Genomic DNA, 12,968 nt, shown 5'->3' with positions numbered 1-12,968 from the left:
ACTTGATATGTATTGTGGTAGACACTAGGGCTTGGGAAATTAATGTATAATGCAAACAGTTAGAGTATAACGTATAGAATCAGTGTCCAAACCATAACAAGATATATACCAGGAATACTTGGTGAAATTAGTTAACCTGATTAAGATTCAAAGCATGGACAACATTTGGGCTGAGATGGAGGAGCAGGATTTTACAAGGAAGGATTCTTCAGGAAGACAGGACAGCATGTGCAAGAACTAGGGCATGAAAGGGTATGAATTATGCATGAGACTGAAACAAGGCAATGAGAGATGTGTCTTTTATCCTCGGCAAAGTAACACAACTTTCTCCTACCGATCATCTTTCAACAATTTTCAGGACAGTGGTATCAAATTCCCATTTTCAGTGAGGTCAGTATGGCAGCAGTGTGGAGAATGGAATTCAGGGATCAAAACTGGAGTCAAGGGACTGGTAATGAGGCCATCTCACAACACTCCCAATAAGAAGTGATGAAGTTGAACAGAAGGCAGTGGGAGTTAAGATGGACAGATCTTACCCTGGGGATGTTAGAAATGTAGAATGGACATGATTTGATGTTAAAAGGCATTTGGAAGGATCTACAGGAATTTAACTAGAAAACTGGGAGGATAAAGCCAAGATAGAAACCTGGAAAGAGAATTAAATTTTAAGTGGAAAGATGGGGATCTACTGGGTTGGTTAAAACTTACCGCTAATTTCTCACAGGATTTGGAAAAACAAATGAGATACGCTTTGAAGTGTGTACAGAGGCAAATGGGAATGGAAAAGCTGGACTCCAAAGAAATATGCATAATGCTCTTACCACACAAACGAAGCAACAGGTTTTAGTGTGACTGCAACTGCAGAAAATGCAAGAGTCCTGGACTGACTTGACTAGTATTTTTCCATCCCTGGTGACTCAGAACTAAAGATGGCGCCTGTGGCAAAAATTAGAACGTGGGAGGGGGCACTGGGTGTAGCAGAAGATGACCTTTTGGGGGCTGCTGTTCTGTTTTAAACACATAGTTATCTCACTATAACTGTGATAACTCAGCACCAGATGAATCGTGGATAATTTTTTTCCCTAAGATTTGGTCTGTGGTACAATTCTGTATTCTTCACGCTTGAAAGGATGTTTCATTTCGTGGGTACGATCGCGTAGGGGAGGGTGGTGGCGGTGGTGGCTTGACAAGTGTATTTCTTGGCATCATTCATGTTTCTTTGCCTTGGCGGGTTCCACGACAGCCTTCGTCTGGCTACAGTTTTGAAGATCAGAGAGCTTCTTCCGGGTGACAGACGGGACGGTAGCAAGCTCCGAGAAGCACCTGCGTATTCCCAGTGTTCCCGCTCCAGGGAGAACGGATTCCCTTTCGTGGCCCGCGCGAGCCCGAGGAGTCCAGCGCGCGGACCCGGAGCGCGCGCCCCACCGCAGTCTGAGGGCGCGCGCGCCGCCTCCACCTACGCCACACAGCCGCGCCTCCGGACCCCGGAGAAGGCGGGGCTGCGGGAGGGGCGGAGCCACGGAGGGGCGCCGAGGTCCGGCAGAGGTCCAAACGGAGAGCAGGGCCCGCATCGGTTGTCATGGGGACGGCGGCGTAGGCAGGCGCTGACGTCGGCGGGAGGCGCCCTGCCTGCACTGCGGCACCAGGCGGGCGCTCAGAGCCTGGGAGGCGGGCGGCTGGGGTGGCTGGTGACCACATCACTCCCAGCCCACCCCGCACGGTCCGGGCGGTGGCTCCCTGGGGACCCGCTGTCGGCAGTTCTGCGCCCTCTTCTGTGTGAGTACCCTGCAGGCTGGTGGTGGCGGGATCCCGGGCCCGGGAACTCGGCCTGTCCTGCCCTCTCTGGGGACAGCAGCGTGGAGGGCTGCTCAGATCCGAGGGCGTGGGGGCGGTGGGCGCAGCAGGGCGGACGGGGGCCGCGATGGGCCACGGCAGTCTGACCGGCCCAGCTCCGCGGAGTGAAGAGATGTGGTTTTGAGAGTTACCACTACGTACTTACTTTTCTTCTCCTGTTCCTGGGCGGATCTTCTCCGAAGCGTTGAGCGTGTTGTCCTGAAAGAGTGAATGCAATCTTTGCCTTTCCTATTCCAGATTCTGGTTTCAGTTCAGTTCAGTCGCTCAGTCGTGTCCGACTCTTTGCGACCCCATGAATCGCAGCACGCCAGGCCTCCCTGTCCAGCACCAACTCCCGGAGTTCACTCAAACTCACGTCCATCGAGTCAGTGATGCCATCCAGCCATCTCATCCTCTGGCGTCCCCTTCTCCTCCTGCCCCCAATCCCTCCCAGCATCAGGGTCTTTTCCAATGAGTCAACTCTTGGCATGAGGTGGCCAAAGTACTGGAGTTTCAGCTTTAGCATTATTCCTTCCAAAGAACACCCAGGACTGATCTCCTTTAGGATGGAATCTGGTTTAACAGCATTTAAATCAGATGCTCACTAAGTACATTTATTTCCTTTTAGGATGTCATCTTGGTGCTGAATCTTGAACCTGTGAAATGCCTTCTTAATTACGTCTGAGAAAAGGTGATCGATCTGTTACGTGTCTAAGTCTAGTTACAGTAATAGGGTCATTTCAATATGTATACAAATAGAAGGAAATATATACTATTTAGGAATCTCTTCCAAATGGCTGTGCTGCTTTTCAGCATTACTGTAAGAACATCTACTGACTGGAGTATATGACTTTTCCTTCTTCTGAGAAAAGGATGCTAACAGTTTTTTCACCTGTTGCATTTATGATTGCTGTTACTGCTTGGGTCTTATGGAAGAAGATTGCTTGTTATGAGGACTCTGTAAAGTTAAAAAATACATGTGAAAGAAATTTAAATGCCCCAAAATTTTCATCATATTTATAATCTTACATATTTATAAAGACTATCTTGATTTATTGATTGAATATGTATACAGGTTTTTGTTTCCTTTTTTCCCATGCTGTAAAATTCAGTTAAGGAGTGAATCATCCAAGCCTCTGCCTGTTTTTTCTTTGATCTTTAGTCGTTTATTGGCTGATAATGAGGTGTTTAGAGAAAAAATAAAATGAGATGAAATGTAACACTGTTTTCCTATTTTGTATTAATATCTCTTAGCAGGTCCTGTTAAAGGCATTGTGAGGGAGAAGTTTTTAAATATAATGACATATATGAAATTCACAGATGTCCTTTTAAGTTTGACCTTAATTTTCCTTGATGCTCTTATTTATCAAATATAAGTCATTATTTAAGGTGTTTGCTATAGTACACATTACCTTTTAGAGATGATTATTTCTGTAGTGTATTTGCTGTGTTCATCATTGAATAATATTAGTGTTTACTAATTGGATTGTACATTAGACTATTAAATAATAGTAAATAATGTGAATACATAATTATGTTTTGTCTATCACATAATTGTCTATTTTTAATACTGTAATAATCACATAAAGTAATGGGCCATCCACTGTGCTGATCACTTTTCAGTATTTCCTCTTCTCCTTATAATAAAGTAGGTGCCATTTTCATTTCCCAGGCAAAAAAAAAAAGAACAAGCCTTAGTGAGATTAAGTGGCTTGCCCAAAGCCATACATTCAGTAATTATCACAACAAGAGCTTATGCCTGACTCCTTTTGACTCTATTACTGCCCCACCCCCTTTTAAAATGGGAATACATAAATGAAGAGAGCATAGGCCTAGCCCTCCCTCAAGCTAGCAGTTTGGTTGGGGAGGGGTGGGTAGTTTATCAGAGTGAAAATTCAGGAAGCAGAAGGAGGAATGAAGATCAAGGCACTTCGGGAGCACAGTGTAGACCACTTCTTTCTTGAAATTCTTTTTTTCCTTTGGTTACTTCTCCCAGTTTTTCATTTGCTGCCTGATGTCTTTTAGTTTATTTTGTGGGCCCCAAATTTGCTTTTCAGCATTTTTTTCTTGCAATCATCACAAATATAAATAATGCCCAAATTTTTATCCTCTGTCTCATCACTGGATTGCTATATTCTGTTGTCTACTCACATAAATGGATTATATGTATATGTATCTCCATCCTTATACACACCCACATACACTATATGTATATATGTATACAGTAATAATAGCTATCATTTTTGAAGAGCTTGCCATACTCTAGGCATTGTGCTAAGTGTTACTTGCATACTCTTATTTAATCTTTATAGTACCCTATAAGTCATTTATTACTAGTATTCTCTTTTGAAAGATGAGGGATTGAAGTCCACAGAGATTAATCTACTGACGGGTAGAACCAGGAATCTGACAGTAGAGCCAGAGCTTGTAGCTGCTTAATATCCATCAGGTATCAGCCCAACATGTCCCACTAAGTTCACTGAGTGTCCCTGTAAGAAATATCTATTATAATTGTGGCCAGTGTTGTTGATGTCTGTTCTGAGGCACTCTTTTAGCCTTTTAATCATTTAACTCTTAACAACAGTCCTCTGAATAGTTGCCGTTCGACTGACTTTACAGATAAGGAAACAAATTGCCCAGCCTATACAAGTAACTATGGGAGATTACAGTAATTCCAAGACTTGTTATAAACAACTCCGCTATTCTTGCCTATACTGTTGCTGCTGCTGCTGCTAAGTCGCTTCAGTTGTGTCCAACTCTATGCGACTCCATAGATGGCAGCCCACCAGGCTCCCCTGTCCCTGGGATTCTCCAGGCGAGAACACTGGAGTGGGTTGCCATTTCTTTCTCCAGTGCATGAAAGTGAAAAGTGAAAGTGAAGATGCTCAGTCATGTTCAATTCTTAGCGACCCCATGGACTGCAACCTACCAGGCTCCTCCATCCATGGAATTTTCCAGGCAAGAGTACTGGAGTGGGGTGCCATTGCCTTCTCCGACTTGCCTATACTGTGCTGTACTCCAATTAATAATACTACTGGTCTAATTATTCAAGTCTGAAAACCATGAGAATCATCCTTGACTCTTTGTTCTCTTTAGGAGTTTTTATTTAATGCATCTAAAATGTCATAAATTTTCTGCTCAGGATAAAACAAAAGAAGTAAGCCTTTCTTGATGGCTCAGAGTCATAGTTCAGCCATCTTCCTGATTCTTGAATCACTATGAAGTTCTAGTCCCTCAATTCTGTCTGACTCTTTGTGACTCTCTGTAGCCCCACCAGGCTCCACTTTCTCTGGAGTTCTCCAGGCAAGAATACTGAGGTGGGTTGCCATTTCCTACTCCAGGGGATCATCCCACAGGGACTGAACCCAGGTCTCTTGCATTGCAGGCAGATTCTTTACTGTCTGAGCCACCAGGGAATCACTATGGAATACTTTAAATATTAAATCTTTATTTGCTTTATATTTGTTCGTATTTATGTGTGGCCAGGTTTCAGTTACTGATGCAGTTGGCTTTGCAGCCTCTCTCTTTTCTAATCTGGGGTAGATTAGAAAGATGATCTGCCTTATTAGATCTAAATCATCTAGAAAGAGTTAATGCTGGTTCGTATCAATAAGGAATGGGAGGTTTTACTCTGTGGATTTAATGATGTCTATTTTGTCTGTGTACTGGATAGTTGTTATAGAAGTTAACTCACATAATTAGTTTATTTGTATAAACATTCTTTTTAGCATTTCTTTTCAGACTTTTCTGTCCAAAGTACCACTAATACTAAAGGAACATGGATGTGGATCTCTGGTGATCTAGAACCTTAACTCATAACTGTTGAGCCAAATTTAAAAAAAAAATTAAGTCTTTAGTTTTATTCTTAAAAATGTGTGCACATTATGTTCTAATGCGAGAATTAATGTTTTAGACACCCTCATCTTTTACAAAATTGAAAATTTAAGAATATATATACTGAGTTTATCCATGTTTTAGGTACACAATGATACACACCCGGGTATTGATCTGAGAAGATGGAATGAATATTTGTGCTAAACCTTCTGTTGTAGCAGTATTTTTAGTGGCAGGCACAGAAATATTTAAATTCGTTATCTGTGAATGTGCCACCCAGAAGTATACTTTACTAGTGCAATAATGTATGCACTTGGGAAAATCAATCCCGATATGGGGTTTGGTTTCTCAGAAGTACATTGAAATGTCCATTTATTTACTTAAAATACTTTAGTGTTAGTCGCTCAGTCATGTCTGACTCCGTGACCTCATGGACTGTAACCTACCACGCTCCTCTGTCCATGGAATTCTCCAGGTAAGAATACTGAAGTGGATTGCCATTCCCTTCTCGGGATCTTTTTGACCCAGGGATCAAGCCGGGGTCTCTCGCGTTGCAGGCAGATTATCTACCATCTGAGCTACCAGGAAAGCCCAAATACTTTAAAAACATACCAAGTAAGACGCTTGTTGCCTTTCAATAATTTAAAAAAAAATTTCTCAATATATACATATTTTACTCAATTTTGATCCAGTTTGCTTCACTTTAAGACTCTAAACTGATTTAGATATATTTAAGTTGTTTGTATAAGATAGGGATAAGTGAACTTAGTTTTATTTTTAACCTGTTGAGATAGTGGACAATCACATAATGTTGCGTGAAGAATATTCTATAATTTTTATTTGGAAAATCCATTTTACAAATAAATCTCTTTGTTTTAACAGGATCCTGACTGAATCAATGCTTTATACTATCACTCAGTGCTCTCCATAAAGCTGAGATATGCCCACTGGTAAGATTTCTATGAAATTTTTTATATGCAGTGCATGTTATTTACTTTAAAGTTTGGATTATTTTAAGGGATTCTTTAACCAATTAAGGAGTAAAGTAGGTATCATCAACCAAATATAACATTTATAGATACTTCATAGTTTGATATTTCTTTCTGTGAAATGTTGGTAATTAAGGTTAATATGTATTCAGTGGCTGGCAATTTGGGACTCAGCTGGGCAGAGTAAATAACATATGGTTAGTTTTTATTTTTTATTATCAAATGGATATTTGACTTTAAAGTAGACTTCGGTGAACTTTTTCCTAAAAGGCAAGCTAGTAAATATTTTAGGTTTGGTCTCTGCTATAATTACTCAACTCTGCCATAGAAGCACGGAGGCAGCCATGATAATTCTTAAAAGAGTGGGTATGGCTGTGTTTCAGCAAAACTTTATTAAAAGAGTTGACTGGCCTGCAGGTAGTTTCCCAATACCTGCCCTGGGGCATTCATTCATTCAGCATTTATTTGAAACATGTTTGCGTATTTATTCTGTTCTAGACCCCATAATAGCCAGGGACGTCGTTATGAACTACTGGGTATAGTGGGAGAGTCACAGTATATTTATATATATATATAGGTATACAAATAATTATACAAATTCAAGCTGGGTTAAGTGCTGTGAAGGAAAAAAAGTCTGCATTGTGAGAAATGGAGAAATATAGATGAGGTTGTCAGGAAATGTTCCACTTCACAGGCAACATTTAAAACAGGCATATTAACCCCAGCCAGGTGTGAGGAGTTAGAAGACGTCTGCACAGGGTAGAAGCAGCTTCATGTGGGAAATTGTCTGTACTGGCAGAAGAGCTAAAAAAGAAAAAAAGGTATGTCTGGCTAGAATGTAGGAATGTCAGGGGCTGGTTTTTTTTTTAACTGAAACTGTAGAGGTAGACAGGCCAGGAAATGAGAACCATGTAGGGCATGTGAACAACTTGTTTTATTTTGTTCTAAGTGAACTGGGAAACTCACAGTCTTAAGCAAGGACTAGCCTGATATGATTTATGTTTTAAAGGGGAAAACAACTTTCAGCTTTTAATATTTGTTGAAGGCTTGATTGTTGGCCAGTCACGCGTTAAGTCATTTTTCATGAAAAAGTGATCTTTGACTTAGGATTATTCTGACTTTACACATAAGGAGAATGAAGTTTAGAGATGTTAAGTGACTTGTTTTAAGGCCACATAACTAACAGTGGCAGATACTGTGTGCATGGTAAGTAAAAAGTTAACTTAGCAAAGGAAACTTTTGGAGGGAGTAACCCAGAAGGTAAGTGGGGTATAAGTGAGTTTGGTGTCACCAAATCCAAAAGAAATGTTGTTTAAGAAAGGACTCGTCAACTGTTTTAACTAAAGCAGGTATTTGCGAGGCTGTGGGGTTTTATTTTTTATCATGATGTATGTGATAGAAGAGTTGCAGAGAAAATGACATGAGTCATTATCATTTGTAGTTGAGAGTGAAGCTAAAGTGAAGACCAAAGTTCGCTTTGAGGAGTTGCTTAAGGCCCACAATGATCTAATACGTGAAAGAAAAAAACTGAAGAAGAAAATTGCCCAACCTGGAGAAAAAATCTCAGTGAGTAATTCATCATTTGGTAATGTTGACTTGAATATCTGCATAAAACCAAGAGTTTCATATGAAAACTCTAAGGAACTTTGGAAATTAAAAACAGCAAAATGGTCAATCACATTGTAAAACAAAGCTTGCCATCAAATCAGCCTCGCTCTTGGAGTATCGAGTTCTTGAGTGCTGTCCTACATGAATAACAGACCATCTGGTTGAAGTGACCAGGGATACCAGGGAAACGCAAACTAGCCGTATTACACGGTCTTGCAGAAAACCCTTATTTTTAACCCAGAATTGTGAAGAATTTAGGAAGTAATATCTTATTTCAGATATGTAATGGCTTATCCTCATATAGACTTCTTCTACTGATTCTACCCAGCAGAACCAGGGGAAATCAATGGACTCTTAAAGGAAGAGTTACCCTTTTGTACTTGAGGTACACTTTCAAATGATAGAATTTTTTGGTATCACCCTTGAAGGGACTGAAGATACAGAACTCAAAGAAATACTAAACAAGTCAGAAATTAACTACAACCTGATTCCCAGGGTATTAGAGTCTGTAATAGTATCCCAGTTAAGGCACTATTCATTCTTCAAACCTGTCTCGCTGTTTCTATTTCTGTTTCCATTTCATACACTCCTTTGACCATAATCTCTGTGTACTCACAGATACACACACAAGCACAAATAAGTAACTTCATGCAAGTTCTGGCAGTTGGTACTCGTGTGTTCTGGTTGTTGATAAGAGGAATACACACATTCCTTTAACAGGAGTTTTATGAGTTATATGCATCCTATATTTGACTTGTAGCATATTTTAACCTAGTCTGTATTTTGTCGTGAGACCTGTTCATTTTAGCGTTCTGTCTGGCAGCCATCAGTGTGATCATTATATTCTTGATTGAAACAACAAAAAAAGTAATAACCTTGGCTAGGATCCAGCTGCATGCATGTAAGGAGTTCCTAGTACCCTAGTGTACTACACTGCATATGAAGTAAGAACCACTGACAGAGTGGAGCAGATTAGGTCTGCCGTAGTGGATGCTGCTCTAAGATAGAACATGCTGCTTTTGGTGTATGGTAGGGAAGAGTGGCGTATGGACAGTGAACATTGCTTACTGGTACATGCCCTCACCTTGAGGAAAGTGGTATACATTTGGCAAACCAGAAAGAACCCTGGACGCAACTGCAGAATATTTTTATGGACTCAGACAAAGTGGAACTCATACTTTCTCTCTCTGTCAGAACTGGGCTTTGTGAGCATGAACAAGGTACAGTTTAAGCCAGAGATGCTAAATTAAATGGATAACCAGAAAATGGGCAGAAGATATGTCCAGTTATCTAAGATCCAGTTTAGGTGTGGGGGACACATAAGGGATAGGTAATTAAAAGTAACTTAGTCTCTTTTGGCACACACTAGGCCATCCACAGTCTCTCTTAATTTAAAGATAAAAGTATTTAGGAAGAAATTTTCAGCTGGACAGAAACAGCTTATTCCTAGAATGCAAAAATATTTTTGAAATGCTTTACTTTAACAAATAGAGGAGAATACCTGTTTTTATTTACTAAATAATAGTGCTCTCTTTCAAGCACTTCAAAATATTTTGTGTGTATTCACTAGTTTTTAATTTAATACAAACAATACAATTATGAAGCTTCATTTACATTTATACATAGGGAAACTAGATCATAGAGAGTTTGAATAACTTACCCAAAGTTGCATGCTGCTAAGTCGCTTCAGTCGTGTCCGACTCTGTGCGACCCCACAGACGGCAGCCCACCAGGCTCCCCCGTCCCTGGGATTCTCCAGGCAAGAACACTGGAGTGGGTTGCCATTTCCTTCTCCAATGCATGAAAGTGAAAAGTGAAAGTGAAGTCGCTCAGTCGTGTCCGACTCTTAGCGACCCCATGGATTGGAGCCTACCAGGCTCCTCTGTCCATGGGATTTTCCAGGCAAGAGTACTGGAGTGGGGTGCCAGTGCCTTCTCTGCAAAGTTGCATAGTTAATGATAAACCCTTGATTCAAACTGACAATCTGACTTCAGAATCTACTGTCTTCACCACAACCCAATAGGACCCTGTTTAATAAAGTAAGAAGTGATAGGACCTCTTTAAAACAAGAACTCCCAAGTGTAGAACAGGCTGAGACTAAAAAGGAAGCAGGCTTAAATAAGAAAATTAAGCAAAGGGAAAGCCATAGAAGAATTCATAATAATGGAAGGTTTATCTTACTGTTTTTCAACTATCAGGCACTCTGATAAGGTTTTTACAAATTATCATTTCTGATTCTCCTGTTAATCATGAAAGTACGTATTAGAGATCTTATTTTGCACATGAGAAATTTTATGACCATCTGAATAGAAAACCACTTACTATCTCTGCCAGGTTCATATAGCCAGAAATAGAGTAAGTTGGAGTTATTTACATGTAGGTGGTGCTAGTGGTAAAGAATCCACCTGCCAGTGCAGGAGACTTAAGAGACACAAGTTTGATCCCTGGGTTGGGAAGATTCCCTGGGGAAGGGAATGGTTACCCATTCTAGTATTCTTGCCTGGAGAATTCCATGTAAAGAGGAGCCTGGTGGGCTACAGTCCATGGGGCTGCAAACAGTCGGACACAACTGAGCACACACACACATTTTTCTATGTATTAACATGTATCAAAAATTTTATTTAGCCCACTGATTAATGAGGGAACCAGTAAGATGTTATAACCAGTTCAAATGGATGTGATGTACAGAGATTTATATTATTTACCAGACAAAATTCAGTTGCATTATATTAGAAATCATTTACATAGCTTTCCCTTCTCCAGGGGATCTTCCAACACAGGGATCAAACCCACGTTTCTCACAATGCAGGCAGATTCTTTACCAGCTGAGCCACAGGGAAGGCCATATTATTATTTACCAGACAAAATTTAGTTGCATTATATTAATGGAAATCTTCTACATAGATTACATACATTACAAAAATCTTTTACAAATTCTTGTGGACAGGAAACATTTGCATTGCTATGAGTTTTCTACATGTTAACCCTTTTTCTCTACCAAGTTGTAAAACAGTCAATGAAAGCAGAAATAACCAGAATAGATGAGCTAATTTTCACCCACTACATTTCAAAGACTTTTGTTACACTAAAGTAAAACCAAAACAGCCTGAATCCTTCTATTTAGAGATAACCTACATATACAAATTTTGTGCCATATTTTTTAATATCATGTAAGAATTTTAGAATCTGGATTTAAAATTACAGTCTCTCTGTGATTCTTTCTTCATTGCTGCCTCAAAAACTGTACCTGAGGCCTAAAATAATAGAATTGACACTAAGGAAAAATTTAGTGATTGGGCAACAAACATGAGAGAGAATGGCCGAAACTAAAATGAAAGATACAGTAAATAAGGACATATAGAAATACTTGACTTACAAGTCTGTGTTCCCAGACGGCACTAATGGAGCAGAAATAATAAAAAGAGCATAAGGAGGAAACTTTCCTGAGAATGAAAAAGGATGTGGGAAGAGATGAATCCATCTTGCATTCCAGGTAAAGTTTGAGATGAGAACTCTATCTGGAAACTTAAATTTCAAGGGAGAGAGAAATTTTGCTAACATCTAAACAGAAGAAACACCTCGTACATTTCCAGCTTCTCTCCAAAAACACTTAAATCCAAAGACAATGGAGCAATATCCATACAATATTTAGGGGAAAATAGTGTTCCAAGGAATGTACTTGCCTACATTGTCAGTCGTGTATGAGAGCAATAGGGAGCATGTGAATTGGGAAAGAGTTATGACTGGTGTTCCCTCCTGAAAAAAATCAATAAAACTATGGAAGATAGATTAGTTGAGTGTGTAGTACCATCTCCAGAGACATGAATGAAAACAAAGTATTTAGGAATAGAGAATTTATAATCTGAAAATAAATTTGGATGAGCCTTGAAACCAGTTATGCATGTGGAAGTTTCTCCATCGTTTGTGCCAGGTGTTTCAGGAAGCTATGGTACAGGGACTGGTACTGCTAACATTGCTTTAGCTTCTAGGGAAAAAGGTCGTTTGCAGTCTCATTTCATCTCATATTAAATTACATATCAGATATCTTAAAAAGTTAAATGTAAAAACCTAAATTAATAGACAAATATTTAAATAAGAAAATAGAAGTGGGCTGGTTCAGTTTTCCAGTGTGGGAAATGAAAGACATCTGATTTTAAATGAAAGACATCCAAATAATGAGAATATTCTCTGTCTGCACACAGAAAACCAGTAAATACTTGTTGAAGGAATAGATAAATCTGAGGTAGAAGATACTTTGAGTCAGAAACAAAGACAACTAAAAGTTAGCTAATTCACTGAAACTATGATTTTTTTATAGTCACAGATCTAGTACTCATATAGCCAATAACATAGTAATAGCTAAAATTTATTGAACACTTGTATTCTGGAATCAGAAGGTTCTTTTTAACGTTCTATTCCCCTATCAATCTGAAGAACAACCTATGAGTAAGTTCCATTCCAAATGTTAATAAATAAAGAAATGCTACAAATAAATGCCTTGAATAGTAAGATACTATATCTCTCAGGGCTTTCCAAGTGGTGCTAGTGGTAAAGAACCCACCTGCCAGTGCAGGAGACATAAGAGACGTGGATTCGATGCCTGGGTTAGGAAGATCCCCTGGGAAGGGCATTACAACTCACTCCAGTATTCTTGCCTGGAGAATCCCATGAACAGAGGAGCCTGATGGGCTACAGTCCATAAAG

General features: G+C 39.7%; 1 protein-coding gene across 15 annotated transcripts in view; it reads left to right on the top strand.

The window, feature by feature from the left end:
- The first annotated feature begins 1,547 nt into the window (after positions 1 to 1,547).
- Positions 1,548 to 12,968, top strand: part of AHI1 (Abelson helper integration site 1) — a 220,748-nt gene continuing 209,327 nt past the window's right edge. For all 15 annotated transcript variants that reach the window (XR_011465387.1, XR_011465388.1, XR_011465389.1 and 12 more), the window contains exons 1-4: positions 1,548 to 1,776; positions 2,462 to 2,524; positions 6,550 to 6,617; positions 8,098 to 8,222. Coding sequence is in view for 11 of the 15 variants with exons in the window: in XM_070376723.1 (XP_070232824.1) it covers positions 6,608 to 6,617; positions 8,098 to 8,222 (135 nt within the window). In the remaining 4 variants the exon portion in view is untranslated. The remainder of the gene's footprint in view (positions 1,777 to 2,461; positions 2,525 to 6,549; positions 6,618 to 8,097; positions 8,223 to 12,968) is intronic.

The sequence above is a fragment of the Bos mutus genome, chromosome 9, assembly GCF_027580195.1.
Source record: "Bos mutus isolate GX-2022 chromosome 9, NWIPB_WYAK_1.1, whole genome shotgun sequence".
Classification (NCBI taxonomy): domain Eukaryota; kingdom Metazoa; phylum Chordata; class Mammalia; order Artiodactyla; family Bovidae; genus Bos; species Bos mutus.
Note: the sequence above shows the minus strand (reverse complement) of the source record. Positions and strands in the feature narration are given on the sequence as shown.